This window comes from Vanellus vanellus, assembly GCF_965231255.1.
Source record: "Vanellus vanellus genome assembly, chromosome: 6".
NCBI classification, from domain to species: Eukaryota; Metazoa; Chordata; class Aves; order Charadriiformes; family Charadriidae; genus Vanellus; species Vanellus vanellus.
The window spans coordinates 30115755-30132263 of NC_138911.1; the positions used below are offsets into that span (position 1 = coordinate 30115755).

Here is a 16509-nt window from a genome sequence, read left to right on the forward strand (position 1 = left end):
AGGCTGGGCATTCAACCTAGTTTTTCGTCTTTCTGAGAGAGGTGGTCTGGGGACTAGAATTCCTCCTTGCTATCCTGCTTTTCCTCTCCTTTTACACTGAAAGACTGATTGTTCATGCATTATTTTAGTTTCAGATTCCCTTAAAAATTAGTAACTCTGCAGGACTTTTTTTTCCTGGTAACCTCATCCAGAAAGAATCGGAAAATAGTGAGTTGTTGGTTAACGTGTTGTAAAAATGAAAGATTGTGGAGACTACAAAACACTGCGGGAATTATATAACAAACGTTCCCTTTGAGACTTCTGTTCCTGCGGTGTACAGACTGCCCAAGACTCTTAAATCTTATCCGTTGATATTTGCAAAGCTACTTGCAATGCGGCTGCTGTTCACTCACAGCTTGCACCTCCAGCTCTGCTCAGTGCTTCCCGTTTTGTTCTCACAGAGTCACTGTCTGGCTTAGAGCTCCCTGCACTCTTCCATTAGGTAACTTGGAGTAGATATGATGAATAACAGAATCATACACACAAAAGTATACCAGATGCAGTCCTGTTTAATTACATTTAATGGTTTTACTAGATTTAATACATAATTAAAATAAGTTCCAAGGGTAGTGATTAACTTAAAACATATCAATACCTTTCCAGAGGGCTGGATTAAGATATAATGGTGAAGGGTCTGGTATTCATTGTGGCAAATGTCATTTTTCTCTTCCCGCTTCTAGTAGAGACGGAAGCGGTTTTGTTTTAGTACCGGTTTGCTCTATGCTCAGGGTGGTGACGGGGGCTCGTGTCACTGCAATCACATCTTCCTTAAATTCTCTGGAAAATTCTGCGGACTCTCTCTCTGGTTTGATTTTGAAGGACGGTGTTCTCCTGTCAACAACATGCATCATCAGAAAATCAGGTACAACCTAGAGGAGTTTAAGTCACTGTGTGTATGTGAGAACCTGTTAGGCATCTAGCTCAGCAGCAAAAATCCACCGGGCAGAGGGACTGGGTTTTCATAGTCTGTAAGATTTTTCAGACTCCAAATGCAACAGAAATTGATTTACGCTCCAGGCCAAATTTCCTAATTTGGCTGCGGCTGTGTTTTACATGCCTGTGTTTGGATTCTCAAAACAGCCTTTGAGGAAAGTATTTGAACAGTGCAACTTTACATAACTGGTTTGGCTCCTTCAATTAGGAGGCTGGGTTCCTCTCAGCTCCTGCTGGAGAGAATATGCAGAGCAAAATCCAAGGCATCTATTGTAGACTCCTGCTCAGATTCCCTCATCTGTTGGAACAAGTGTCTCTCCGTTGAGCATGCAGCTAACACTGTCTTCAGGTCAGATACATTATTTCAGTGACTTTGGTGCCTACAATAAGTGATGCATTAATTCCTCTGCGTGTCCCAGTTTTGTCATCAACCACAGACAAGATATGGCTGACTACAGGGAGGCCCATTTTTAAAAACTGGCTGTAGCACATTATAAATGACACAAATTAATTGAGGCAGGGTCTTACTCAAGAATAATGTATTTTACTGGATTAGTGACAGAGGAGCGGGACTTTTTGACCTCGGGGCAATCTCCCTTTTTAGGTGACTGCTACCTGAGCACAAACAGCAGTGACGTCAGTTCAGCCTTGCAGCACAGAGCCCCTACCTCAGGAGTGAGCTTTTGCTGGTCAGTTTTTCAGCAGAGTCTCTGTCTGGAAAGTCCCACAGTCTTGCCTGGGAGGTCTCTGTGTTTGGAGCGAAAGGCTGCAGCAATGTTGTGGAATGTGATCTGTTACTCTGTCCTGCAGAGTGAAAGAACACAAATAAAAACCTTCTGAAGTAGTGTTAGAGGCAGAGTTTGCCACTTCTGGGTCCATAACTTTCTCTGAACATCATTGTTACAATTGTGCTCTGGCTTCCTTTCCAGGAAGCCTAGTGAGGTGTCCAGAAAGACATCTAGATTCAGAAGAAAAGCTGTTGATCAAGATCCAAAGCAACTCCTTCATAAAAGGATGAATACAGCCTTTGGGCAAGGCCACTCCTCCCCGGGAATAACCTGATGCCATCTGCAGCACAACTGAAAGGCTGCTTTGCAAGTCACCCTGGGTCATTAATTACATCGCGAAGTGGCAGATGACTTGTGTACTGCTGTTTACCAGAGACAGAAAGTACAGCTCAAAATGCCCCAGACTAAGGACAATTTCTCGTTCTCTTCTCTTTCTCTCACCATCACTTGCTAAAAACACAGTTCATTCTTGAAGGAAGTGAGAATGCACCTATATTATTCTGTAGTGCTTTCAGCCAGTCCTCCATCAGTGTTTGAGAAGGTGCTGCGAAGAAATACTCGGCCCCATCTCTCAGCCTGTAAATAAAGATAGGAGAAGGTGAAATCTAGTTATCCTTGCCTTATACCTGCTGTCCTTAAGACATTTCAGTTATTCCTCCTAACAACATACAGTCTGAGGTGACTGTAGGCAAATACAACCATGCAGGTAGCTGTGTAGGTTATCATCAGTGCACTTCTCTATAGGACTTACCGCAACATGAAGGCGTTCTCTTTCCTGATGTAATTTACCAGCCTCTCACATTTGGCGCCAGAAATGCTGAGGGACAGGAGTGTGGATGCGTTCTGAAGGAGGATGAAATTATAACAAAATGTCTTCTGTGTCTTTTCTGCTAGGATTCAATTCCATACCAACCTGCAGGCTGACTACACACCCATACTATCTTTTTCTGCTTTATGACTAGGATCACTGAATAGGAAGAACCACAGAGGAACAATGGACTATTGCATTATATCTTGAAGGCAATCCTTGAATAAGATACCTCTTTTAAGGAATACATTTGAAAATTTCTGAAAGCTTATTATTCTGCCTTATAGTTGGTATCAGTTGAATATATGAAATTTTCATTCAGCTGATGTTTGAAAGAGAACTGATTACCCCAGTGCCAAAGCAAAGCAAATGCAACTCTAATTTCTTTTGAATGCATTTTTAGATAGGTAAACACAAAAATTACTAGAAGGATTCAAAAACCAAATTACCTTTGATGCTTCTTTTTCATCATTATAGAAATCAAGCTTTAATCCGTCAAGTTTTACGTAGAAGGATTTCCAAGACCTTGAGCTTGGCTACATGAACAGAAATGGTAATAAAATCCAATTATTAGCTATATATTTTATTGGAGTAGTGAAGTCTTTTATGTGCAACTTCCACAGGAAACCAGTGACTCCCCAGACCATGATCACAGAAGTTCTCTTAGTCATGATCATCTAGAAAAACAGAACTTGCTGCAGTTCCTGGTGTGGGTGACTCGGGAAGGGTCTCTCTGTGAGTCATGACTGAACAAACGATGTAACATGGTGCAAGCAAGCTCTACATGATGTAGTCAGCATCACTAAAAGAAGGTAGGTAATCAAAGCTATGTCTATTTTTGGCCACTAAAAGCTCCACTTTTTTCCCAGCTGAAATGCTGGCCCTGGCATGCTGGTCACAGTCTAGATTTTTTAAGTGTCTTGTTTCAGTCTAATGTGGCTGCTGAATTATTCTTCATATCCTAAACTAAGCCCAGTGGAATGGAACAGAACACTGTGCAAAAGCAGCTACTATTTCCTACCCCAACTATGAACCAGTGAAAGGTTAGTGTAGTGCCTTGAGACCCTTCTGGATGAAGGATCCTATTACTTATGCGTATTCTTATTTTGTTATGCCGGTGAATCAAGTTGACAATTTGGTCATTCAGAGAAAAGGAAGGAAAAAGTCCTGAGGAAGATACGTGATAGTTTTTCTTGTTTGGTAAGATGGAAGTTCAGTATTCAGACTAAATTCCGTATATCTAGAAGAGAGGAAAAACTAAATTCCTCTTCCAGAAGATGGAGTCCATACCAGATTCAATTTTTTAGAGGTCTTTCAAGTTAAAAGTTTCAGAGGAAATACTCTATGGGACAAACAATCCGAGACAACTTGTTTACATGCAATACCTCAGCAAACACTCAGACGTCTACAGATTGGTGGTGAATATTAGAAAATTTCCTGTCTTGTTATGATCATTAGCCTACACACCTGAAGTGATATTCCTTCCAAGGATGAGAATTTAGATTTCAGATTCATTCAGCCCTGGATTAAACAAACCACTTCTTCAAAAATAAACAAAAACTTTAATTCTCTTCTAGCACAGTTAGAAATTATAAGCATTGGGAGCATGGGAGTGAGGGATTCCTCTGCCAAAAATCCATCATATGATGATACAAGTTTGTATTTTATTTTTACATTGATTTTTTTTTTTTCCAATTCAGCTGATATATTGAAATCTGCATTTATAAATAGGGGAACATAATTAACATGTTCATACAGCCTAGGGTCTGGTTCATAAATCCATTACATGTACACAGACCCTATTCTGCATAATTCCCCCGACAGGTAAAAATTCCATTGTTCCTTTCTTTTAAGGACTTGATCAGGTACTGCTGAAGTCAGTGGACACTTTCTTCACGCATTTTAGTGGTAACTGAATTAAACCCACAGTCCTGAGCTCCTCTTCAGCAGGAGTTTATCCTGAAGAAGTCAGACCAGGTATGGACTATAACTCAAGAAAAGATGTATTAACCCAGAGCGATGGCATTTGTTTCTACCTGTTGTCTTCCCGGAAGGAGCTGGTCTCTCTTTTCTAGGAATCCCTGCATGTGCTGGAGACTTGCAGAAACCTGAGGCATACAAGAACATTGCTGTTTAACTTTAAAATGTCCCTTAAACGTATGTTATGATATCTGAAGGTCTTTCTAGATAAATTCCACACAGAAAAACTGATCTCTACTGCCTCTAGCCTTCACAGCACAGCTGGAAATCCTCTCTAGGCTGCAGTCACATCTCCGATACACTACCTAAACGAAGAAAATTCATGTCCTTCTAGAACAAGTTGCTCATGGAAATTGCTCTATCTTGGTGTATTAATTAGTTAATTTTATTTCAATATTATTAAATACCATTTACAATTTAAATTGCTAAAGTTATTCATACCACTCCTGCAATAATACTGAGTTACACCAATGCATTGGCACACCTGGATATGTGACAAACACAGTCCTCTCAAAGTGCAAGAGGGAAAGGGAACAATTTTTATCTGTCCGTGAGTTTACAGTGCATTTCCTGCCAGGGTGAGCAAACAGGAGTTGCTGGTTCTAGTCTTGCACCAGGTCAGCTCTTTGGCAAGGGCGCTACTAAGTCATGCCTCTCTCTGACTTCTAAACTCAGTGGACACTGAGCACCACCACCTCACATAGAGGGTAGGGGTAAGTCTTGCCTCTTTGTGAGACAGCATCTCCTGGCTCTTGTTCAGTGCTCTGCTGAGTATTCAGCAGAAAACCAGAAACCAATACAATTGTCAAGACCTAGGTGATAAAGCTAAGCAAATGAAAAATGCTTTAAAACGATACATAGCTGCTTAAGTCAACAGTCTTTTTGGAAAGTGTATCAATCGCAAAGGCACATAAAATGCCTCTTACTGTTTGGATCCATGAATGTATCCACTGAAATGCCCACTGCATAGTGCTTTTTGTGACTTTCATACAAAAATTCCTGTATTTCCTTACTTTAACTAGCACAGAATAGCAGTTTTGTGAGGAGAGCGCCAGGAATCCCAGGGACTTACCGAAGATGTATTCTCTAATCTCTCCAAAGAGGAGTTAGACAGTAGTAAATTTGGTGATTTATCTGGTGACCTTTGGTCAGGTTCAGGTGGAGTTGCCATTAGTTTTGTCTGCAGGTTAGAGAAAGAGGAGCCTCTAGCACTTTTTTCCTGAGGTGAGAGAAGGCCTGTGGCATACGATTCCGACAAATTGCTGCTGCGTTGCTGGCTTATGGGAGTAGGAGATAAAGGAGAGCTTAAAGAACTGCGATTTTCCAAAGATGTAGCTCGTGGACCCACCGTCTTTAGTATAGGTGGAGTGATAATCTCACTGAACCTCCTCTCAGCTTTCATTTCTGTTTTGTTGCTGCTCAGCACTTCTGGGACTCCTCCAGCAATGAATTGTTGGAAAGTCGATGGAGACTTTTCAACGGGGGAGAAAATAGTTTCAAGTGGGGCCCTCCTGGACAGGCTGGGTAAGGGCACAGATGGCAGTGGCGTTGTGCTCTTTATCTCTATCACTTTGGGTGGTGTATTCCTTTTGTCAGATGTTTTTCTTTTCAAAGAGGGAACCCGTACAACTTTGCCTTTATCCTTCTGCTCACTCTCTTCTGTGTCCACTTGTTTCAGCAGATTCATCTCTCTCTGTAGGACATAAATATTACATTTTTTTTAAATTACCTTCATTGTATTTGTGGGTACCTACTTAAGATTTTTTTATTTTAAGTGGGAATAGTTTTTCAAATACACTTTCTCCTGGCATTGAATTTTAAGGCCTGTACCTCTATTGGCATTCTTAGAGTTAGAACTGAACTTAAGTGTTATGTGCTGAGCATTATTTTGTTGCCCAAGCCATGAATACTGATGGCAGTTAATCTCACATACAGTGAATCCTGCCCTTACTAAGTTCTCTAGAGGCTGAGTCTTTAATAAGATCTAGAAAAACTATGCTTCTCATCTGTGGCACTGCGTCTTCAAGTTTGCTGTAGGATCAATGAGTGTTTAGGGGTGTTCTGATGGAAAATTTTAGACAATTTGCAAATCACTGAACAGAAGGCAGACTCAGCTAAGCTAATTTTTAGCCTAGTGCCAAACACAAAAGCTATGTTTTGCTGGTTATTTACGAAAATAGTTTAAAAAAACATTGACGCAGTATCTGGGAGGCTGACTGAATATTTTTGGTACCTAATACAATCCATTGTAGAACTCTGATGCCAGAAGGAAAAAGGCCTATCTCTGCCTTGGTCTCCTTTATTTTCAGCCCTTTGCTATCCTCCAACACCGTCAGGTGGCTGCAGCTCCCTACTGAAATCCTGAATGAATCAAAATCTCTCTATCTGTGTAGCGAAGGATCACCCTGTTTCTCACACAGCGATGTGTGCTATTAATTGATGCTCCTGCAAGAAGAAAGCTTCCACTTCTCCCCTAGATCTTTTGCAAGCTAGTTGGACTCTTTTGATCCACATACAGGTCTCATTTCAGGTGTTCTATCTGCAACATCTTAGCTTTGGTCACTCATTTAATTGATCTCAGCACAGGAGTTAATTCTTACATGGAGTGACTGAGCCCCAAATGTTCAAGGACTCACATTATCCTGTCTCCTACACAGCTCATTGACCTTCTGCTTCTCACCTTAGTTTTCCTGCTGAGCTGAGCAAATTTCTCTTCCTGAGCTGCAAGCATCTTCTCAAAATCATGGTGTTTCTTCAGTAATTCCTCTACTTCAGACACTGAATCCTGAATGAAAATATTATCAGACACAGAAGTCCAAAATCAAGTCCATTGGAAGAGATTATGCCTAAAATTTTCAGGTTTACCCATTCTATTTAGCCAAATGATGATTCTGAATTTTTTGTAATTGAATTGTCTAAACCCCCAGTAATGCGTGAAAAAAATCTTAATTTGCACTTAAAGAAAAAGGTTTGTAGCTTGCAGTCTGTCTGCTGTACATGAAATAACAACCTTCCTTTTTTCCGTGAAGCCATGTGGTACCATGGCTTCCAACTATAACTGTTTACATACAGATTAAGTACTTGGATTCCAGCTTGTGCTAGACACAGAGTTTATTCCCGCCTACAACACATGCATCTTAAACCTCTGTCTTGCTCTCTGCTTAGTTGTCAATACCTGAATTTATGACATTGTTTTCCCATCTTATAAATCACCAGAAGACAGTCAATAACAAGAAAATAGCAAAACTATGGATGCTGGTGTTTAAATAGGAATTTACAAGCTGGCTAACAAGCCTTCTGTGCAAAACAGTCCACTGCCCAACACAAGGTGGGGGAAAACCCTTTTTCCTTTCAAAACAGGCTCTCAGTATGACAACGAATGTTGACCCTTCTGCGAGTTATCTTATAGTGTGAAAAAATTATCTGGACTCCTCCCCAGTCTTCTACCACCCCCTGGAAGCCACCATCTCCTGGAGCCCACCACCATGTAAAATGCAGCAACTGTCCCAGGCTCTCTTCTGTAAAAGGACAGAGCTCCTGCCCTTTGTTATCTCAAGGGTGCATTACTGTTTAGAATGTGATTAACTTCAGGCCCAAGCTGATACATGCTCGGAGCACTCTGTATATGCTAAGAGACATTTCAGTAGCATTACACTGTTGTTACTCACCCCATAGCTAGGATCTGAAAGAAAGCTCTCCTTGGCAGCCAGCCATGCTTCTGCTTGTTCTAGCTCTCTGCGGAGCAATTGAATCTCCCAGTTTTCTTCATATAACTCTTTCCTCATGTCCCAGCTCTCCTTTACCTTTTTCATCAGCTCTGTCAGCTCTAGCAGTTTTTCTTCAATCTAGAAAAATAACATTTGCAATGCCAGGAGGTGAAAAATCCAATCAGACTTTCCCATGACATCCAATTAGCATTTAATCTGGCCTCATGGTCCAGAAGATGACCTCTAGATAACTTTGTGGTGTTAACATAGTTTAGAAAGGATGTCTGAGTCCTTATTTTTCTTACTTGAATCCATTTAGCCTGTATGTTGTATAGCTATATATTATAATTGTATGCTTATTCCACATACTGTATGTCCAATATTCTGCCACATGCTTTGCTGTGATGAAACTTTATACCCAGGTAATTTGTATTATAGAAGTAGTGAGAATCAGAAGATTCAACAAATATATCCATTTATGGTAAGGCAACAATCCAGCAGTAGGACCAGTTGTTCCCTGAGTATCCAGACCCCTGAGCTAGAAGACAAGGATGGGGAGCAGAAAGAAGCCCCTGTAATCCAAAGGGAAATGGTGAGGGACCTGCTTCAGCACCTGGAGGTGGACAAATCTATGGGACCAGATAGGATCCACCCAAGGGTACTGAGGGAGCTGGCGGAGGTGCTCACCAGGCCACTTTGCATCATCTATGAGCAGTCCTGGATAACTGGGGAGGTCCCAGCTGACTGGAGGTTGGCAAATGTGACACCCATCCACAAGAAGGGCCAGAAGGAGGATCCAGGGAACTACAGGCCAGTCAGTCTGACCTCAGTACCCGGGAAGGTCATGGAACAGATCATCCTCAGTGCCATTACATGGCACGTGCAGGAGAACAGGGTGCTCAGGCCCAGTCAGCATGGGTTTGTTGAAGGCAGGTCATGCCTGACAAACCTGATCTCCTTCTATGATAAGATGACCCGCTTAGTGGATGAGGGAAAAGCTGTGGATGTTATCTACCTGGATTTTTGTAAACCTTTTGACACTGTTTCCCACAGTGTTGTCCTGGAGAAACTGGCTGCTCATGGCCTGGACAGGTGTACTCTTCACTGGGTAAAAAACTGGCTGGATGGCCGTGCCCAGAGAGTGGTGGTGAATGGATTTAAATGCAGTTGGTGTCCGGTCACAAGTGGTGTCCCCCAGGGCTTGGTGCTGGGGCCAGTTCTGTTTATATCTTTATCAATGATCTGGATGAGGGGATTGAATGCACCCTCAGTAAGTTTGCAGATGACGCTAAGCTAGGCAGGTGTGTTGATCAGCTTGAGGGTAGGATGGGTCTGCAGAGGGACAGGCTGGACTGATGGGCTGAGGCCAATGATATAAGGTTCAAGAAGGCCAAGTGCTGGGTCCTGCAGTTGGGTCACAACAACCCCATGCAGTGCTACAGGCTTGGGGTGGAGTGGCTGGAAAGCTGCCCCGCGGAAAAGGACCTGGGGGTGTTGGTGAATGGCCGGCTGACTATGAGCTGGCAGCATGCCCGGGTAGCCAAAAAGGCCAATGGTATCCTAGCCTGTATCAGGAACAGTGTGGTGAGCAGGACTAGGGAAGTGGTCATCCCCCCGTACTTGGCACTGGTGAGACCCCACCTTGAGTATTGTGTTCAGTTTTGGACCCCTCACTACAAGAATGACATTGAGGTGTTGGAGCGTGTCCAGAGAGGGGCTACAAAGCTGGTGAGGGGTCTGGAGGATAAGTCTTATGAGGAACGACTGAGGGAACTGGGGTTGATTAGCCTGGAGAAGGGGAGGCTGAGGGGAGACGTTATCACTCTCTATAACTACCTGAAAGGAGGTTGTAGAGAGGTGGGAACTGACCTCTTCTCCCTGGTGACAAGTGATAGGATGAGAGGAAATGGGTTCAAGTTATGTCAGACAAGGTTTAGATTGGATATTAGGAAAAAATTTTTTCACTGAAAGGGTTATTAAACATTGGAATAGGCTGCCCAGGGAGGTGGTGGATTCGCCATCCCTGGAGGTGTTTAAAAAAAAAGGGTAGATGTGGTACTTGAGGACATGGTTTAGAAGTGGTTTTGTCAAGGTAGGTTAATGGTTGGACTTGATGATCTCAAAGGTCCCTTCCAAGCTCAGCGATTCTATTCTATTCTATTCTATTCTATTCTATTCTATTCTATTCTATTCTATTCTATTCTATTCTATTCTATTCTATTCTATTCTATTCTATTCTATTCAGGAAGTCCTCTAATTCTTTCTACATGTAATCTTGCACAAATTCTGAAGATGTTTTTGATGGTGTGGATCTACTGACAGTACCAAGACAAGCTTAGGACCACTGCAAAGGTCAAAGTCTAAAGGTACATAGATAACAGGATCACAGATATTTAAACATTCATGCCCCTTTGGCTCTATAACATTTCTGAAGAACTATATATGTTCTGGTGTACTCAGAGACATCACTCCATCCTATAGTTGATTGCATTGTGACGTATTTTATCGTAGGTCTTGTGCAGTAAAATGCTAAAATCTCATTTATGTGGCATATCTTTTCCATGGAATAGCAACACCTCCCCACTTCCCAGACCCCCCGAACCATAATCAATCCAGGGACCATTCTTTTATGGCCAGCTTCAAAATAAGTTTTTAGAGGAGTACGAACTTTAAAAGGCATTTTCTACTTCTACATGTCACATGAAGTCTGCAGCTTTTAATAGCAGAGAACCTGATTGTCCTGTTTAGTTCCATTTTGAAAGAGAGACAAAGCTGCAACTCCTGCCTATTTAATGTCTTTTTTGTTCACTCTTGTTTGTAAAATATTTAACTCATCAACACACCTCCGCAGACATGAAATGTCCATTCTTCATCAGGTCACCTCCTGCCCGCTGCATTTCTTCATATTTTAGCCACTGCTTCTCTATCTCACGTTTGTATTCCTCATGACGCTTGATAAGCAGTTCAGCTCCCAGGACATCATTTGCCAGTTCCTCAGATATCACTAGTGCATGCATCTCATTGGCCCAAGCCCTACAGAATAGAGTCAAAAGAGTGAAAACAGGATTCTGAATCTGTTGGATACTCAGGAATGCACACATCTCGTGTCCATGGACACACACATACAGACTTCTATTTGCTCACGAAATATACGAGTATACAAATACATTGATGAAGTTTCACTCATGCATCTATGGATTTTTATAACCTGATATAACATTCCCAGTGCTGTTTCAATACATAGAAAGGCAGCTGGAGCATCTATACATACCAAAGTATTGCGCATTCAAATCCTCAGAAAGAACTGTAACCACAAGTGCCTAGGCTGCACACATTCACAGTACCTTTATACATGGTACAGGGACACAGAGACTTTCAGATGTCCATCTAATATTATCACCATGCATGAAAGTACTTCGTATGCATACAGAGCACTCATGCAAAGAAGCATATTGATAGGTACTTTTTAAGGAAAATTTTCTACTCCATGAGCCTCAACTGGCATAAATGAATGCAACTTGATTTACCTGAGCTCAGGATCTAACCCCTAGCATAGTAAATGTCCAATAGTCAGTGGTAACCACTTCATTGTCTTTGTATTTCTACTCTTGTCATGGATTAACTCTTTCATTAACTGCAGTGAACTAAAAATGTCCGTATTTCTTCTGAGAGATCTTGTTTAAAAAACACTTTTTCCATCAAAAATTTACCAATTTTGATGAAAATAACATTAAAATGATATGATATTTTATTGTTAGTCTGCCACTTTGAGTATAGCATATTTCCATTATTTATTTCAAATTTTATATTAGAACTCTGCTTAGAGATACTTTGGCATGATTGATTTGAACAAAATGAGATGCATAGCTCAACGTATCTTTTTTTAAAAAGTATGCTTTGCAGATGATTTAAACATTCAGCATTTTGTTCTAATTCAGATTAAAAAAGGAAAACAAAATCATGGAATTTCTTAGCAATTGAATTCTTGCAAAAAACTGACCCCTAATAAGAATGGACAGAAGAGTGTGTGCATATGGCCAATGGCATTAAATACACGTGTGAAACACTTTCAGCAGTTGAGCAAGTGCTAACCTATTCTAGAAGATTATCTTTAATGTAGCTGTTTTGGCTCTGAGAAAAAATGGGCACTGGTGTCTGTACAGGTGTACAAATTACTTGACTATCTAGCACAGACTCACCCATCTTCCTACAGAATCAACAGTATTTTCAATTGGAATTGTGACACTACCAAATCTACCCAGAGTGACTGAATTCTCCAAGACTGTCTAGGAAGTAGTCTAAAAATGTGTGTTTGTCATGCACACTGTGCTGAAGTTGAGCAGCGTGGTCACCTCTGATGTGTGGTAAATTCTGTGAAGTGCTGTTGTGAAGCTGCCATGTATTTATTCAAAGATATCTGCAAGCAAACTGCGGAGCATCTGGGACAGGAGTCAAATAACTGACAGGTGTCAGTTTCCTATATGGGAAAGACAAGAAAGAAGGCCCACTGCCAAACTCAAGGGGCCAACACATACATCAGCTCCCTGCAGTCATTGAAGTAGAGCTGGACTTGTTCTGCCTGGTTCAGTCTTGCCTTCCTCTCCAGAAACTTCTTGTCCAGGTTTTCCCAGCACTCATCCACATCTGTGAGTCTCTCCATAATGTTTTCCTTGACTTGAGGGTATGTGCGGCTGAGGTGCCAAGCCTCTCCCCGAATCCGTTCCAGCTCTTTCATGATGGCTCCTAGATCTCTCTGGAACAGAGACAGAATGGATTGTAATAACAAGTCACTGATTACATCTATCAAAAGCAGATCTTAAAGATGGTTCATATCTTTTCTAGCCACTGGCTGCACAGAGGCTGGAAATATGACTCTGTCAAGACTTTTCCTCTCAGTTTCCTCCTAACGCTTTTTAACATTCATCATCAGACATCAAAGAAGCTTCTTTAGATGTGACACACTGATTATTTTGATAAGCGTGGAGCTGAAGTCTCTTGTAGTTCAAATGACACCTTTGTAATTGTAATAACAATTTGGAATAGATTTTAGAAGAGAAGCTCATCCTTACAAGAAAAAGCATTGATAATATAAAATCACAATGTTAAAAATAGGAGGAAAAGGCCCCCTTCTGTGAACAGCAAAGAATATTTATCTTTTGTTGGCCTGCAAACAAGGTACTTGAGAGGATTTCAAATCAAGTATCAGTCTCCCCTTTTTGCCATTTATGCTTTTCTGCCACTGCTTCATGACATATCCCCTTACCTCTACTCCCTCAAGCTGGCTGAGAAGTGTCTGTACACCTGGAAGATCATATCCATAATCTTCTATGTCCACCACTGCCTCTTTCTCCTGCATCCAACCCTTTACTTCATCCACATCATGATCATACTGGTGAACTTGCCGGGCTGCCCTTAGATTCTGGAATGAAGAAACAATTTAATGGTAATACTAAATATCATGTCTGCAGCACAAAAAAGGGCAACCCTAATATGTCCTAAAGCAGTACAGACTGAACAAGAGCAGGAGTGAAACACCTTCTCAATTAAGTCACCTGAAAGTGAGGTGTTCAAGCTAACCTAATTTCTCCAAGTTCTCTTTGTCAATGGAAAGAATCAGATGCCTCCAAAGAGTAATTTATCCCTACGTGAAAAGAATGATCAAGATGAAAATCATGACTTGCCCTCTAAAGGTAGCTCTTTCAACCACAGAAAGTGTCCTAAAAATTGTTTGGAATAGAGGCCTACATGGCAAACAGCAAGAATAAGAGGAGTTAATTGACAATTAGATTTTTCTGAAATGAGAGGATTAAAAAATGTTCTAAGATTATTTTACATTCAAACTACATATTAACAATTATCATGCATTTACTGCTGCTAACAGACAATAGTGGGCTTGAGCTACTTCAAAAGCAAAACGTGTATGTGAAGGTAGTGAAAAAGAGTTGAGGACACCTGATATTTTATGTTCTCCTTAAAGCAAACAAAAATGTTGAGTTCTGTCTGTCCTGCCTGCTTTTCCAAACACATCTGTGACTGCAGTTTCACGAGAGGGAATGAGCTGATTTAACAGCTAACTGCTGCCAAAAGGTAGGGTGTTTGGCTCTGTGTCCTCTATCACCTTCTCTTCCATACCCCTTCAAGTAACTAACTCAGCAAAAAAATCTGGAGAGTTTTCATCTTGTTTAATAAGCTGAAGTTCAATAAAGAGCCCAATGAGTGCCAGATCCAGCCTCCTGTTAGTGGTGGTAAACCATTAGATTACCTTAGATTTTTAAGAAACCTGAGCTAGCAGTGAATTAAGGAAAACAGAATTACTCTAGGCTGATAAATCTTTCAAGTATAAGCCTTTCCAGGAGCAGTAGGGTAAGCAGTGGCTATAAAGAGAAATGGATAAAGAAAGAATAGAACAGAATACATCCATTGCTCTTATAAACCTTGTGTTTCAACATGAGCAATGCACTGGTTTGGGAAAGGAAGGACATGGGAAACTGCAGGGAATTTAATGCCCCATTTTTCGTGTATTTCCTACCTCTGTCCTTCCCTGAATGGCATGGCATAGTTTCTCCCACATCTCATTGATTTGCTTTGTTCTCTTCTGGATAACATCCATCTTGCTGTGGCTCTCCTTCTCTAGTTTAGATGCTAAATCATTTAAGGAGACAATTTTGGAATGTCCCAGAGGTTTCACCTCATTTACAAAATCTTTAAACTTTTTCTCCAGCACCTGTGGGATAAATGGAGACAGACTTAGATATAAGAATTTCTGCCTACCTCTATGAGAGAGGCAGAAGGAATCACTTTCTCTGTACTGTATAACACAAAAGTTATGTATTGCAGCCTACAAGTGCAAATCACTTGATAAACCCAGATGATATGAAGTCAGAAGAAGGCATCCATTGTCTTGATCATTTAACATCTTATATCACAGAGAAAAATCACCCATGTCCTGACAAACAGATGCTGCCCAGATCAAAAGCTAAGAAACATAACCTGTTATGCTGTCCACGTATGCAGCAGTTGTTGAGGAGTGGACACTATGAATTATATCTCTCTGCACTGTATGCCCTGAGCAGAAATTTATCCTTGAAATCAGCAGCTAGAGGTGTGAACACTGCATCCCAGTGTTTTCCACTGAAATTGCTACAAGACCATGGCCCTGGTCACATCAAATTTTTTAGGCCCTGTCAAATTTACAATCAGGTCCATCAGTGAAGTGTGCTGACCTCATCTTATCCCCCAAAAAGCTAACTTTCTGATGCACCTACTTTTTCTGTTGGAAGATGCTACCTCAGAGAGCCCTGTGTAAGCAGACAGAAACCAGTCTGAGTTCTTGCTGCAGAGAGAACAGGTTTGCTTAGTTTTTGTCACTTTAACATGCTTTACTCTCAGCAGCTACACAAAAATTGCAGCAAATATATTCCTGCTTTGCCACACAATACATACAATACCTTTTAATTTCTTTTACCTCAACATCATCTAAGTCCTGCCCATAGTCATCGGACTCTGCTAGAGACTGTTTACTGGAAAGCCACGCGTCCACCAGCTGGAATTCTCTTTCAAACTGATAGAGCTGGAATTGTTCTTGCAGGCGTTTTCTCTGGGTGTCAGCCTTCTGTAGGAGAGACTGATAGTCTGCTAGGATCCCCTGGAGCTTTGAAAGTATGGCTGGACTGCAAAGAACAAGAATCAGAAGGTATGTCTTTGTTTTACTGTTCTTTTTGAACATTGTCTTTTCTGACAGGTTGATTTTGCAACATCTTCAAAATACAGAAGAAACCAGATAACATCATGGAGTGAGTTACACCAAGCTGTTAAAACCAGCTAGTTCAGGAAATTAAAGTATTTCATATGAATGGTTGCTCTTTCCACTTCCTTCTCCCCAGATATAAAAGCAAACTGGTAATGAAAAACAGTGAACTGTCAAGAACGCCAATTTCCTTTCCCAAGCCCAGTGCTTTTTGAACCTTTATGGTAAAAGAGAACTAGCTAATAGTTCCTGAGAATAGACAATGGACAAAGAAGCTGATCTGTACTAATTGGCCTGTTGTTAAAAAACAACAGCCTAAACCACGACAAAACATTAAAACAATCATCAAAATTTTGGGGGGCTGAGTGTGTGTGATGGTGGTGAAGGAAGGATTGATGTTCCCCGATATATTTCTGAACAAGCCATCAAACAGCCACTGAAGGTTGAACTTTTCCATATTTGCCTTCTCTGGCCATCTCTGTTAGACCTGGAACAGAAGTTTGTTTT

At 41.1% G+C, this 16509-nt stretch overlaps 1 protein-coding gene across 1 annotated transcript in view; it reads right to left on the reverse strand.

The window, feature by feature from the left end:
* Positions 1-574: 574 nt before the first annotated feature.
* SPTBN5 (spectrin beta, non-erythrocytic 5) overlaps positions 575-16509 on the reverse strand; it is a gene marked incomplete at its 5' end in the record, with an annotated part of 100367 nt that continues 84432 nt past the window's right edge. Inside the window, 14 exons of the mRNA XM_082484976.1 lie at positions 575-870; positions 1641-1776; positions 2251-2336; positions 2512-2603; positions 3018-3104; positions 4605-4676; positions 5621-6241; positions 7229-7333; positions 8217-8393; positions 11099-11288; positions 12791-13008; positions 13519-13674; positions 14785-14979; positions 15721-15925. Coding sequence (XP_082341102.1) covers positions 696-870; positions 1641-1776; positions 2251-2336; positions 2512-2603; positions 3018-3104; positions 4605-4676; positions 5621-6241; positions 7229-7333; positions 8217-8393; positions 11099-11288; positions 12791-13008; positions 13519-13674; positions 14785-14979; positions 15721-15925 — 2515 coding nt within the window. The 3' untranslated portion in view covers positions 575-695. The remainder of the gene's footprint in view (positions 871-1640; positions 1777-2250; positions 2337-2511; positions 2604-3017; positions 3105-4604; positions 4677-5620; positions 6242-7228; positions 7334-8216; positions 8394-11098; positions 11289-12790; positions 13009-13518; positions 13675-14784; positions 14980-15720; positions 15926-16509) is intronic.